The sequence below is a fragment of the Cryptosporidium bovis genome (genome assembly GCF_009768925.1).
Source record: "Cryptosporidium bovis isolate 45015 chromosome Unknown contig_20, whole genome shotgun sequence".
In the NCBI taxonomy this organism is placed as follows: domain Eukaryota; phylum Apicomplexa; class Conoidasida; order Eucoccidiorida; family Cryptosporidiidae; genus Cryptosporidium; species Cryptosporidium bovis.
In genome coordinates, this window is record NW_027125014.1 from 434,507 (window position 1) to 448,318 (window position 13,812).

General features: G+C 29.5%; 5 protein-coding genes across 5 annotated transcripts; 3 read left to right on the forward strand and 2 right to left on the reverse strand.

Moving 5' to 3' along the window:
- Positions 1-366: 366 nt before the first annotated feature.
- FG379_001121 (uncharacterized protein) lies at positions 367-2,106 on the forward strand (the record flags this gene model as incomplete). The annotated part of the gene is made up of 1 exon (XM_067326724.1): positions 367-2,106. One exon carries the CDS (start codon positions 367-369, stop codon positions 2,104-2,106), a length of 1,740 nt encoding a protein of 579 aa, XP_067184373.1.
- Positions 2,107-2,594: 488 nt separating this feature from the next.
- On the reverse strand, positions 2,595-4,028 carry FG379_001122 (N-glycanase; the record flags this gene model as incomplete). The annotated part of the gene is made up of 1 exon (XM_067326725.1): positions 2,595-4,028. One exon carries the CDS (start codon positions 4,026-4,028, stop codon positions 2,595-2,597), a length of 1,434 nt encoding a protein of 477 aa, XP_067184374.1.
- Positions 4,029-4,537: 509 nt separating this feature from the next.
- FG379_001123 (ribosomal s30) lies at positions 4,538-4,714 on the forward strand (the record flags this gene model as incomplete). Its single annotated transcript, XM_067326726.1, has 1 exon — positions 4,538-4,714. One exon carries the CDS (start codon positions 4,538-4,540, stop codon positions 4,712-4,714), a length of 177 nt encoding a protein of 58 aa, XP_067184375.1.
- Positions 4,715-5,819: 1,105 nt separating this feature from the next.
- On the reverse strand, positions 5,820-6,784 carry FG379_001124 (uncharacterized protein; the record flags this gene model as incomplete). The annotated part of the gene is made up of 2 exons (XM_067326727.1): positions 5,820-6,658; positions 6,766-6,784. The coding sequence occupies 2 exons, from the start codon at positions 6,782-6,784 to the stop codon at positions 5,820-5,822; spliced, it is 858 nt and encodes a 285-aa protein (XP_067184376.1).
- Positions 6,785-7,339: 555 nt separating this feature from the next.
- FG379_001125 (large extracellular with a signal peptide) lies at positions 7,340-13,759 on the forward strand (the record flags this gene model as incomplete). The annotated part of the gene is made up of 1 exon (XM_067326728.1): positions 7,340-13,759. One exon carries the CDS (start codon positions 7,340-7,342, stop codon positions 13,757-13,759), a length of 6,420 nt encoding a protein of 2,139 aa, XP_067184377.1.
- Positions 13,760-13,812: the final 53 nt, after the last annotated feature.

Below are 13,812 nucleotides of genomic sequence, written 5' to 3' on the forward strand. Positions count from 1 at the left end.
AACATCAAAATAATTACTAATATAAAAAATGGGGCTCAGTGATACAAGACGTAAGGCCACCTATCACACTAATTAACACGCAGTCTTACATGCAAAAATGGGTTAAAAATAAAAAAAGATCTTTAAATAGTAAAGAAATGAGGGGTAGTGATTAACTATCTAATAAAAATTTAAACCTTAATGTCATTTTAACCTTTAATGAATAGTAAAATAATAAAAGAAAAATAAGTACATATTATTTAAATTTTAAATAATAGTAATAAAAAACCACTGAAACCAGTGTAAAGATATAATAAAAAAATCACTCTGGTTTACTTGTTTTAATTAATAAATTCGGATTAAATTTAATTTGTAAGGTGGGTAAAAATGGCAACTGTAAGTGAAGCAGTTAGAAATAGCTGGATGCATATCTTTTCCTTTGATAGTGCAATCCCAAGAAGCAAGCAAAAAGAGACGATAAGTGAGGTATTAAAGGACATAAATCGCATAAAAGATGAGATGCAGACATTGCACTTAAGGTTTTCAGATATTGAACATGGAAAATTAGATTTATTATCCATTGAGAACGTTGAATCTCAATTTGAGAAAATGAAACAACAATTACAACTACACACGTTATTAATAAGCGAATTAAGAAAATATCATTCAGAAATAGATGACTTAAAACACAAAGAAGAATATCGTTTGCAGGAGGAAAGAGAATTAAGGAACGAACTAAGAAAGCTAAAAAATGAATTTCAGATACTCTCAGAAACAGTAAATAACAGAAATATACTCCATAGTACCAATTTACCGGGAATAATATCAAAACTAGATAGTTTGCAAATAGATTTTGAGACATTAAGTAGTCGTGTGACAAAAAATGAAAAGTTAAAATCTGAGATGGAGAATATCAAGAGAGACGTTAATGGTTTATCAACAATCAAAAAGAATATTGATGACCAAAATTATATAATAAAACAAATGAAAGAAGATATATCGCTAATACAATCAGTTGTACACGAGGATATACCACAATTGAAGAGTGAGATACAAAGGAAAATGAATAAGACAATACAAGCAACAAATGAGCTTAAAGAGACTGTTTCTGAATTAAAAGATCAATTTAGAACAATAAATGATGAAAGAAGGCAAGACCATAATGTTATAAGCCAATTAGCAACTCAGGCGGAGCAGTTAAGAATACAAATACAAGCAGTTAAAATAAACCAAAAAGATCAATCCTCAAATAAGCTAAGGCAAGAGGAACTGGTAAATCAATGTGTTAAAAATATCGCAAAATTAGCAGAAAGTGTTAATAATTTGCAGGAAAAAATATCAAATCACTTGATAGGTTTATCAGTTTCAAAGTCAAATAATGGTTTTTCCGTTACAGGTTCTAAAAATAACTCTCACATAAAAACTCCGATTCTTGTAAATAAAACAACACCTAAGGGTAATTATTATGAAGTTGCTTCAAATAACGAGAATTATAAAAGATTAGCAAATAAAGGCAAAAATTCACCTAGAAATCAGAAAAGTATTACCAATTATTTTTCATTACCTGATACACCTTCAACACAAGCACCAATGATGTCAACAAATTCTGAAAGGCTTGGTTCTTTTTTCGGTGGTAGAGAGTTATGTGGAATAATTAGTACAAGTAGTCATTCATCAAGTAATTTTACAGAAAATTGTCATATCGACAGTCTAAATAATAGTAGACAAACTACCAATAATACGTGTGATCAAGATAATCAAAACATCATCTTATCTACAAACATCGACGATGAAAGAATTGTGTCAAGAACTATTTCTGAAGAGGATGAAGTTTCTAATTCTGATAATAGTAAGAAACTGAATTCAACGTTTTTGGAAATAAAAAGCAGTGTTAACTCTTCAGAAGAGACTAACTGCACAACTTCTGATGGTAATTATTTAGTTTCTAATAAAAAAGATACCAGTAATATGTTATTGTCACTATCTGAAGTTAATGATGGTAAATTATCTTCAATTAATTCTTCTCCAAGAAAAACTGAGGATAAGTTAGTATCTAGCTCAAATGCGATTGTCACAAATAATAATAGTAATTTTATTCGTCATCAAGAATTTTTGACGGGATATTAAATTAAATAGGATTTAAACTCAGAAAAAAAGTTAATATGAAAATTTATGGACCAAAAAAATGAACATAATATTGCTATTAAAGTAATAATTTATATATTGAATAAATAATAAATAATTATAATGTAAATGAGTAAATAACAAAAAAATACTTCCGAGGCCTTTGTATTGTTTTACTTTAAAGTTAAATTTAATATAAAGGTTGTCAGTTCCGCTAAATAATACATTTAATTAAAGTTGGATTTTAGACACTTTAAAAGTAGCAAAAAGCTGAAGAAATTAGTTCCAGAAAAAAAGAGATTGATGATATTATTCCGTTTTGAGTCGAATATGAATATTACAAAATAAACTGTTATTTTGAAGAAAAAAAGGAAAATGGCTTAAATTTAAGATTTAACTAATTAATTAAAATATATTGTGAAACAAAAATAAATGAGAAATAATTTGATAGAATTAAAATAATCGTAATTGTTTATTTAATCGCAATTAATTTATCGTTTTTTGTTAATTAGCTCACTTTTTAAGTAATTTCCTTGCAATTTGTGGTTTGGTGGAAGCTCTAGTTTAAAATAAAGTTGTGCATTAGGAACGAACCCTGCTTTTATAAGCAACATTTTCTTGTCTGGTACAACTTTAACAACAGGAGGGGATTGGTAAATAAACCAGTCCATCGAAACGATATTGGGATTTATGCATGTTTTTACGGTTTCAATAAGGTCATGAGTGGTATTGTTAGGTTTGAACTCAAGTTGTAGTATATATTTATCTGGAAAAATAATTTTAATACATGTGTGCGTATATATTTTCTTATTTTGTAAAGTCTTCAAATATTCATTAGATCTACTTTTGAATGTTGATTTCTTGCCGTCAATAGTATCTTTTATTTTCTGAATATAACTCTTGTCTAGGTATTGAATGTCAAAATCTTGGTCTTTTTCGTACTGGTCTTTATTTTTTGAGTCACTTTTGGCACATTTACTTACCAATTCTGACGAATGGAATGCAATAGGTTCTGAACAAATATAATTTTCAGAATCGTCGCCTACGGAACCCGATTCAATATCTTTCTCTCTCTTTTTAATTTCAACCTCGACTTTATATCTCTCTTCAACAGCATATTCCATTAGTCTTTTTGATGATTCGTTTTTGGAATCAACAGATGTGCTTAATATATTTGAAATATATGGATTAAAGTTATTAACCTTAACTGAATTGTTATTGTAAATAAAATGATCATTTGAAACGAGTTTTGGGGCTTCTATTTTATTTTTTTCACATAAAGACGCCAATAAATGATGGCAATCCGTTAATCTTGAAATATAAGCTACAGGTAGTTCAATATAACTATCGTCATTAATTTGATTATTTAGTGAATTATCGCCATTTTTCCCGTTAACATGGACAAATCCAACTGATTTAAGTACATTTAATGCTTGACTATATTTTCCAACAGTAGAGGCAAATTTAGGATTATTCATTCTTATTCTTCTAATTTTACCTTTTTTTGGCTCTTTTATTATTGAATCAATTATTTTAAATAGTGTATCTGTCACATCTTTTAAACTATCTTTTTCAATAAAATTTAAGGACTCTATTGAATTATATAATGAAGGAGCTATATCAATATTTTCCGGTGTAAGATACTCAAATTTCCATTCATCTTTTTCGATCACAGTCTCCACACCATCATCAGATGTTTTATCTTCGATTTTAGTATCACTAACTCTTGATTTAATAATATCAACAAGTCTGAGTGGAATATTCATCGATTCCCATTGGTCATTAGTTATATCTTTAAGCAATTCTAATTTATCATACCAATTTTTATTTACTATTATATCTACATACCCTTTCATCTCATCTTCGTTTCTACCCAATTCCTTTCCAATTGATAATATAAACTGTTCTACTTCATTCGAACTCATTTACCACAAACTGTTCTATTTACTCGCGTGTTTTATAGAGATCTGTTTAACTAGAAACTAGTGCTACTTTCTCGCCCTTGATTTTAAACTATTACCCGCTATTAGCAACTAAATAAAAAAGAAATTATAATTACCTCAAGTACACCATAAATTGCTGGCATAAAGAGGCACTCACATTCAGACCAATAAATAATGAATCACACCCACTAACTTTAAACTCTCAAATAGATCCCATAACGTAAATTGTCATATTGTTATTCTTTTTCTTTTTTAATATTTACTTTTTACATGCAAAATAATTAACCCATTAATGCATTTAGCGCCTCTGAAAGGGCGCCATGTCTCAAATTTGAGACACCTAATTGACATGGAGCCAATTAGAAAGCCCATATAAAAATTAGGGTGAGAAGAACGGAGGAAACTTAGTATTTTATTGGGTAATTTAGAATATCTGGAATATTCATATTATATTTTTCCTATTGGTCAGTTGTTGATTTAGTGATTGAAGTATGGCAAAGGCACACGGTTCTCTTGCTCGTGCAGGTAAAGTAAGAAATCAGACTCCTCGTGTTGAGAAACAGGAAAAGAAGAAGGCACTCACTGGAAGAGCCAAAAAGAGACAACAATATAACAGAAGATTTGTTAGTGTTGTTGCTGGTCGTAGAAAATGCAATCCGCAATCCTAGATTAATAAGTTTGTAGTTGTACATACATATGTTAACTATTTATTAATTATATCAAATTTTGTTTCCTTTATTATCTTTAATTAACCAAAATTCATACCTTAACGCAGTTACTATTTATTTCACTCTTACATTTTTAATATTCACTTTGTTTGCAGAGAATATTAAATGGGGCACTTTCGTCACGATGGGTTGATCTCTTAACCGTAATTTTCTGCAAATTATTGTGATTCGGGATTCATCTCCTGCCCAATTAATTTGTTTATTAGAGCAAGTTTAATGGATTTATACAATTGAAATATGCATCGCATTTACAATTTTACATGATTAGGAAAATGTTTTCATGAAACGAGCTGCATTGAAAAAGGAGAAAAAACACGATTATGTTTGTATAACAATGAAATTGTTTGTTTATATTCTAACTTTACAACATAAAAATGAGGTATTACTCCTTCATCTCGGTTCTTACTTGTTTGCTCAATTTCATATGAGATCATTATGAAATTATACATTTAAGTTCTAACAAACTAAAGAATTAATAGGGAACTTTCAAGTCCTAATTAATCAGCTTATGTTATAAATAGTTTAAATGACTAAATGTCGAGAATGCTTTGAAAATTGTTTTGAAATTGCAGTTAGCTCGGATATTTTAACAAAAAAATTATTCTGTGCTCAGTATAGAAAAAAAAACTAAAACTGCAACTGAAATTTAAATTACAATCAACTTTTTTATACTCTTGTATCTACTTACATTATCGCATTGAGTATAAAAAGGAGACCGAATTGTTTATGAGTCAAGGAAAAAATACATTTGTTCAGTCTGAACTATAATGATAGTAGTTTAAAAAAACGACAGATGAATAAAGATTTATCTTTCTGGATGAAAACCGTCGACAGTAAATGGGTACGGGCAAAATAAGCACCATCAACAAGACCCTCTTCCGACAAGACACAGATTTGACTACAAAATCGCCAAAGGGGGGTTATCCGGGAATCGAACCCGGGACCTCATGTACCCGAAACATGAATCATACCACTAGACTAACAACCCTGGCATGCTACCGGCCGCAAAGATAAATAATAACTTTTTATGAGGAAGAAGTAGGACTTAATTTTTTCCTAATTCTATACATTTATCTAACGATGACCTGAAACAATTCAAAAATAACTTTGAAATTCCATTGCTTTCTAAAACATTTATTCCAGCTTCAGTAGACCCCCCAGGGGTAGATACTCTTTTTTGAAATGCTAGCGGATCTTGTTCACTATTCGTATCTAGTAGCAATTTAGAAGTACCATAAATAGTTTCCAATACCAAATTTTTAGCCAAATCTTCCGGGACACCTATTCCCATACTAGAACTGATCATGTTCTGAACTATATTAGCAATAAATCCAGGACCGCAACCACTTATTACCGTACAGTTTGGAAATATATCTTCACTTATTTTATAAACTTTACCACATGTTTCTAATATTTGTATAATTTCATCACTTGAGTTAAATCCGTTATTGTGGAAGTCAACATTTGGATTTTCGCAATATAACCATGTACCTTCACAAATAGAAAGTGTTAGATTTGGCATTGCTCTGATGCAAAATATGGAGTTGTTTCTAAAAACACAATAAATATCAGCTAGACTCTTTCCTGCACAAACTGAAATCAAAACTTTCTTTCCAGATTTCAAATCATCAGTATATTTCATGCTGTTGATGTCCTCAAGAACACCACTTAGTATGTGTGGTTTAATACAAAGAAATATCAAATCAGAATTCTCAATAACACCTTCCGAATTATTTAAGGCGTTAATATTAACATATTTGGTTTTGAAGTATTTAATACATTCCCTATCCAAATCAAATATAAATATATCATTTTCTTTTACTTTATTTGATAGTATCATTCCCCCTATTATTGCCTTTGTTATATTTCCACATCCAATAAATCCTAATATAAAATAAAAGAATTAAACATTTTATTTGATTTATATATCATTGAAAAATTTATTCCAAATACAAACAGTTGTTGCAACTAAAAAAACGAATAAAACTTACCAAGTTTCTTTGAAATCATTTTTTTCTCAAGAAACAGGTCTAACTAATATGACCCAGTTTTGCGTACGCATTGAGTTTTTAAAAAGGTTTATGAATGTATGTATAATATTGAAATAAATTTATTATACTATTTGCAAGTACCCGCATTTTGTGTATATGTATAAAAATATACAATTATTTCAATGCAGCCACATTAAAATGCATGCAATTTTACGGTATAGAACATATCTCAATGTCACGTGTAAAAAAAGTCCCGGTACAAGAAAATAATAAAATGCATGAGAATTAAATGTAAATAAAATTTACATAAAACCGAGAGTAATTAATATTCATATAGAAATAATATTTTTCCAATAATGAGTTAAAAATCAAGTATTAATGAGTCAAATGTATAACAAAAGTTATATGAAGGTAAGATATATATGTGAATTTAAATTTTGTATATAATAAATATAGTGATTGTACTCAAATATAATATACTCATTTAAGATAACAAAACTAATAATTCTAACTCGATTAATTATTATATTTATTATAATTGTTTAAGGTAAACAACAAATAAAGTATTTGTAAAATGGTATATAAAAAAGAGAAGTTAATTAATTTAATATGTTGTGGCTTTTTGCTTTTTTATTTTGATGCATTTATTTCTGGAGAGAAGGAACTGAAAGAACAAAATGATAAAGTAAATAGCGATTGGATTAATTTTATAAGTACGTCGCACATTATGAAAGAGAAAGTACCATTTGTTGGTGTAGGTGACTTCTGTATTGGAAATGACTGTAACACGAATAATAATAATAACAATAATTTACAATTAGTCGACAATATCAATAAGTCTGAAGACAATAATTATAAGATAACAAGATATATATGTATACTACTTTCAGATAATATAAAATCAAGAGAAATAGATGCTAATTCGTTTTTTGACAGATTGAATAATTATGTAGAAACGAATGAACTACCAATTTCATTTGTAGAATTTTACGAAAAGTTGGGTGTCTTTATAATAGATATAAAATCAATAAACAAGGAACAAGTTGATTGGAATTTGTCACCTTTAATAGAGGGACTTAAACAAATAAAAAAACTAGATATATTAAATAAGGCAGATTGCACTAGAGATTCAATAATGACAGAACAATCTGTATTTAAGAGCAATAATAATATTTCAGATAAAAAAATAATACCAACAAGCATAAATTTTAATAATACATTTGGGATTAATAGGGGTTTATTATTAAATGATACGCAAAATAGTGAAAATGACTCACAAATTGTAGACGAAGATGAAGATTCAAAATTATATAAAGAATTGGACGGTTATTTTTTAAAGAAATTCACTGAAGCAACAAATTTGTTAGGTAAAATCAAATCTAGAGGATCAAGCAATGAAGGCTCATCAGTATTAAACGCTCTTAACTTTCTCTCTACAATAGGTGGTAATAAACAAGAAAAAAAAAGATTAAACAGTGGTTCTGGAAAAAACAGCTCGAAAATAACAATATCACCATTATACCTAATGAGTTTGAATAGTAAAAATAAAAATATAACAGAGATAACACAAAATATGAAGAGTCAATTATCACCAATAGATCACGTAGATTTGTCAAAAGAGGATATAAGTTTAGATAAAGATTTAGCAAATAATATAGCAACTGTAATATTTAAAGGGATGAGTGACAGTTCATCACTATTTCCACCTCCATTCGGGAATCCGAGTAAAGGAAATACATTAAATAATTCGTATCAAGATAGTATGTATTACAATATGAATAATTTACCGGTGATATCAAGCTGGAGTTATAAACCCATACCACAGGGTAATAACAATTATCTTAATGGATTTAGTAACAACGAAAAAAATATTCGGACTGCTGTGGATCCAGGAACAGTGGGAGGTTTAAGTTTAGGTGGTAGTTACAATCAGAATATGAATATGGGTAATGGTATAAACATAAATAATTTACAAAATCACGATAACTCAATAATTGGATTTAATAACCAGTATGGAAATATAAATAATAACGCCAATAGTCAAAATGTTGGAATATCACAATCAAGATCGGGTTCTGGGTTAGCACCAGTTATATTTGAATCAATAGATAATTGGGGGAAACCAACTACACAACAGCAATCAAACGCAATAAATACAAATATATTACAAGGAGCAAAGCAAAGCAATGATTTAAAACTGCCTACGTTAAATTCTCCGACAACATCAGAATGGATGAGAAAAGCAATAACAAAGCAAGGTGAAGTTGGAAATAAACAAGCATTTATAAATATAAACGATATAACAGTAGATAATGCCGGTAATAATTATGATAGGAATAACAATCACAATAATTTGAATACCAATTCGGGACAAATAAATAGTGATTTGAATAACAACGGGAAAACATTCTTTTCAAATAGTAATAATTATTTCAATACACCACTTACACAAGCATCAAGATTATCAAATACACAATATGGCTATTTCAATCCACAAAACTATGGGCATTCACAAGGAACAACATTTGTTAAAATGAATGGTAGTGTTTTTGATGATCCAAGTGATATAACATCATTTCATCCGGAAGGATTTATTAATAGATTACCCAGTGAAGTCTCAAATAACATGACACAATCACAAAAAGATAAGATAAACCTGATAAATGCATTTATAGGTACAGGATTTGATACGGTATTACAAATGAACAATTTCGCGAGTGGTGGTAATAATGAACAAAACAAGTCATCAACAAAAAGGCGTTTATTTGAATTGAATTCATACAATAAAACAAAAAATAATAATAACAATAATATTAATACAGACATATATGATAACTTATTAAGCAATATTGATACAAACCAAGGACAAGATACAGCAATGGCGTATGTAACAGGGTGTGATTGTAAAAGGTTTCCAAATGGTATAGCATGCCCGTTAGTACTGTCAGGAGAAATAAATATACAATGTATTGGTTATAAAGTTTGGAATTCATCAAAAAGAGGAGCACCATTAAGTGATGTGACATCGGCAATAGACTCTGCGATAAATTCAAATGCTAAGAATATTATATTGCCACTCAAATTTGATTTAAAAACTATAGAAGAGAATAGATCAGCTCCTAGAATATTAAGACAAATAATGAGGAGAACATCAAAAGAGAACAACATATTATTTGCGTTACCAACAGGCAATGATGGATTACAAGAGATAGACAGAACTCTGGACTTTCCATGCGATGATTTAAGTGGCATATATGCTTTCTGTGTTGGTTCTATAAATAATAAAAGTGGTATGTTATCTAGTTTTACAAACGTACCTCAACTGAACAACGCAATATATGTAAATGGTGAGGATGTTGAATCAATAGGAATAAATCAACAAAAACAATTATTTTCTGGCACAGGCATTGCTTTAGCACAATCAATAGGTGCATTAAATATAATACAAGGCATTACTAAAGATAAAACAACTATATTTGATCAATTAGCAATATTGTATAGTACTCCAAAAAAATTACCCTCTAGAATTTTTTTAGAACAAATATTTAACAATTCAAATCCATATAATAATGATAGTAAAAATAATGGTGCGTTAGACCGTAATGAATACGATAGCATTAAAGTATTAAGTGATAAAAATGACATTCTAATGCAAGGTATGAAATCAGGTAATAACAAATATGAAGAATTAATAATTTCGCACAATAAAGTAAATGGCAGTAATAATGACGTTGATAACTATATGAATGAGATAAAAAGCTTTATTCAAGGTAGTTTTGAATTGAATAGTAATTTAAGTGAGGGAAACACTAATACTAATTTCAGTACTACTACAACCACTTCCGGCACTATTAATACAGTTAAAAGTGATTATACTGAAGTTAATACTTTAAAAAACATAAATACAACTACTACGACTATTGCCAACAATAGTGAAAGTATTGTCAATGATACATATAACAGTGCCAGTAATTCTAATACCACCAATACTAATATTGTTAATACCATTTCCAACTCTAGCAGTGATAATAACGATTATATCATTAGCAATGCCATTTTAAATATAAATAACACCATTTTTGGTGATTCAACTACCCGAATAACAAACGGAACGAATAGTAACTATGTAAAACCAACACTAGACAGATATGATGATGAGTTTAAATACGAAAATAAAAACGAAACAATAAGTGATTATGAATATGATAATTACAATAACATTAAATATGAAAAACTGAGAAATTTATACAAAGAATCGGATTACAGTCCAGAAATACTTGGTGTTGTATTAGAACCTAAGGAAGTGACAGAAATGTCAAGATTAGTGCACAAAAGCAATGAATATTATATGAATGAATATGAATACAGTGAGTATAATATTCCGAGTGAAGTGGATATACCAAAAACTGAAGAGAGCATACCAAAAATGATGTGTTATGAAGAAGAGACAAGGTTTTATAGTCCACTTGAAATGGCAATACCTGTAGAAAACATTGAGCAATGTATATTATCATGTAGTAATACGCCAGATTGCAGATATTATTCATATGGTGCATTTCTAAAAGGTCCAAGATCAATAGTAGGCACATGTATATTAATGCCAGATAAACAAGGCTCTGTTTCATTACCAAACTTTCAATCGGGATCACTAGGATGTCCCGTATCTGCAAGTGTGGCATACGCGGAAGCCATGGAAGAAAGATTGATGAATGGAGTATCTACAGTACAGGAAAATAGTAAACAAAAGAACTCTTCATCAAATATAAATAGTTATTTGAATTCGGACTGGCCGGGAATATTATCTACTTCATCAATAGCCGTTAAAAGTATGAGTGGCTTCTTATCTAGATTTCCACTAAATGATATATTACAAACAAGTATATCTTTATACAATTCTGGATTTTTAGACCAAAAAGGCGCATTAAGACCTAGTGGAGCGTTTGAAAAACAAAGTGTACTTCCACCACCAGGAGTAGGCTCACCACATGTAGTATGTACATTACAAGGAATGCAATGCTGTGTACCACAGAAATCAGCCAAAGGCTGGAGAAAAAAACCACCCAGTTTCTTAAGGGTGGATAATCCTTCATGTGAAGCGATATATGTTTCAAAAACAGATATGTTTTGTGCAACTACATCACTATATGATGGTGAAAGCATTTCAAATCCAGGATATGGACCAAACAATAAAAATTATGGCCAACAAAAAAGTACATCAGGTAATTGTGGTATGGTAATAATAGAAACAAGTGAGCATTTAATATTCCAAAATACATTGAGAATGCCGTCTAAGGAAATGAATAACGCATTGTGCGAGTGCAAATTAAATAAAAGGGATAACAGTATACATGGATCTGGTACATGGGAGTACTCCGTACAAGCCGTACAAGCGGCTATGAATAAAAAGGTTGAAGGCGATCAATTATCTACTGGAGTTGCTCAGGCGTTGGCGTGGGTAGAAGCCGTAGGTAACGATCCAAATCCGGCTGTTAATGGATTAGGTGAATTAATATCACAAGTTGCTCAAAGACCAAATTCAGATGTTGAATTAATCACACAAATACCAGCTATTAGTCAAAATGCAGTATCAAATATGTTATATAACCAACAAAAACAAAGCAATCATAACGACTATAATATTCGAGATAATTTCCGTTCACTAATGAATTCATTAGATAATTGTATTACAAGTTGGCCTGAAAAATGTCAAGTATGGAAATCAAAGTGCGAGGATAATTTGATATATGGTTACAAAAATCCTCAATGTACTCCGTTGACTATACTAGAAAATGGGTGTCCAATGAGGCAGGTCGGATTCAAGGTCAATCATGTTGACTCGGGAATTCTTAGTTTTAGATTCAGGCCAATGAAGTTTTCTGATAATTCACCATTTAGAATTGCTTGCCAATTTTCATTGGTTAAGTGTTCAATTGCTAATGTAACACATCACTGTAATGAAAAAAGACTAAATAACATTAAGCAAAAAAAATACTTAAATCACAATATTGATCAAAAAAGCAATATTACAGGTACCGTTGGTAATATTAATATCAGAAAACACCATCAAATCGAAAACAGTGTTGTTGGTACTGTAATTAATAATATTAATGCAAATAATGACAAAAATAAAAATATCAACATTATACCTTTAAATTTCTTACCTTATTGGCCAAAGGAAAATAATACCAATGGTTATAGTGAAAATATTATTGAAAAGTACATTAAAGTACGTTTTCCACAAGCAGGTAATTACTCAAGTGTAAATATGATTAAATTGTTTAATAATAAAACCAAAAGGGACTTCGCTGCAAAAATAATAAGTGAGAACGAAGTACCTGCAAATCAAATCATTGAAAATGTCGATATTTATGATAACTCAGACTTCCAATATTTGGGTAAGGTCGAAGTTATACCAAATGACGATGAGTATATTGAAGCAAAAGACAAATTATATAATGAAGTCAGTTATAAAGGAACAAATGACAAACAAAATGTTACTAGTGACGAAGGTATAAGAAATAATACTCATATTTATAATGGTAGAAGTAATGTAGAAACACACAACATCAATATTAATAGCAGTGATCATAATTATTTCTATGGTCAAGAAGATGAATTGGGATTTGGATTTAACTTTAATTATAATGTCAGTGATTATGATTATGATGATGATTATTATTACGATTATGGTGATTACAATAACAGAGAACCACTACTATTAGACAAATATCAACCTGATATCACTGGCGAGTATTATCCTGAATTCAAAATGGACCAAATAATTATAGAAAATAAACATGATAATGAGTCACATGGCAATTATTACCCATATATTACACCCAAAGTAGGCAGTGGTTGGGAAATTAGACTTGATAAAAAGCTATCTTCATCTTCTTTATCATACTTTAATAGCGGTACCATAAGCGACAGAATTAATGGTTATAAATATATGTTTGCTACAATTATAATAGTTATTATTTTAACGCTAATATAGTCAATCTAATACTAGATACGTATTAAGTAGTTGCATTTTTTTAAAATTAAACT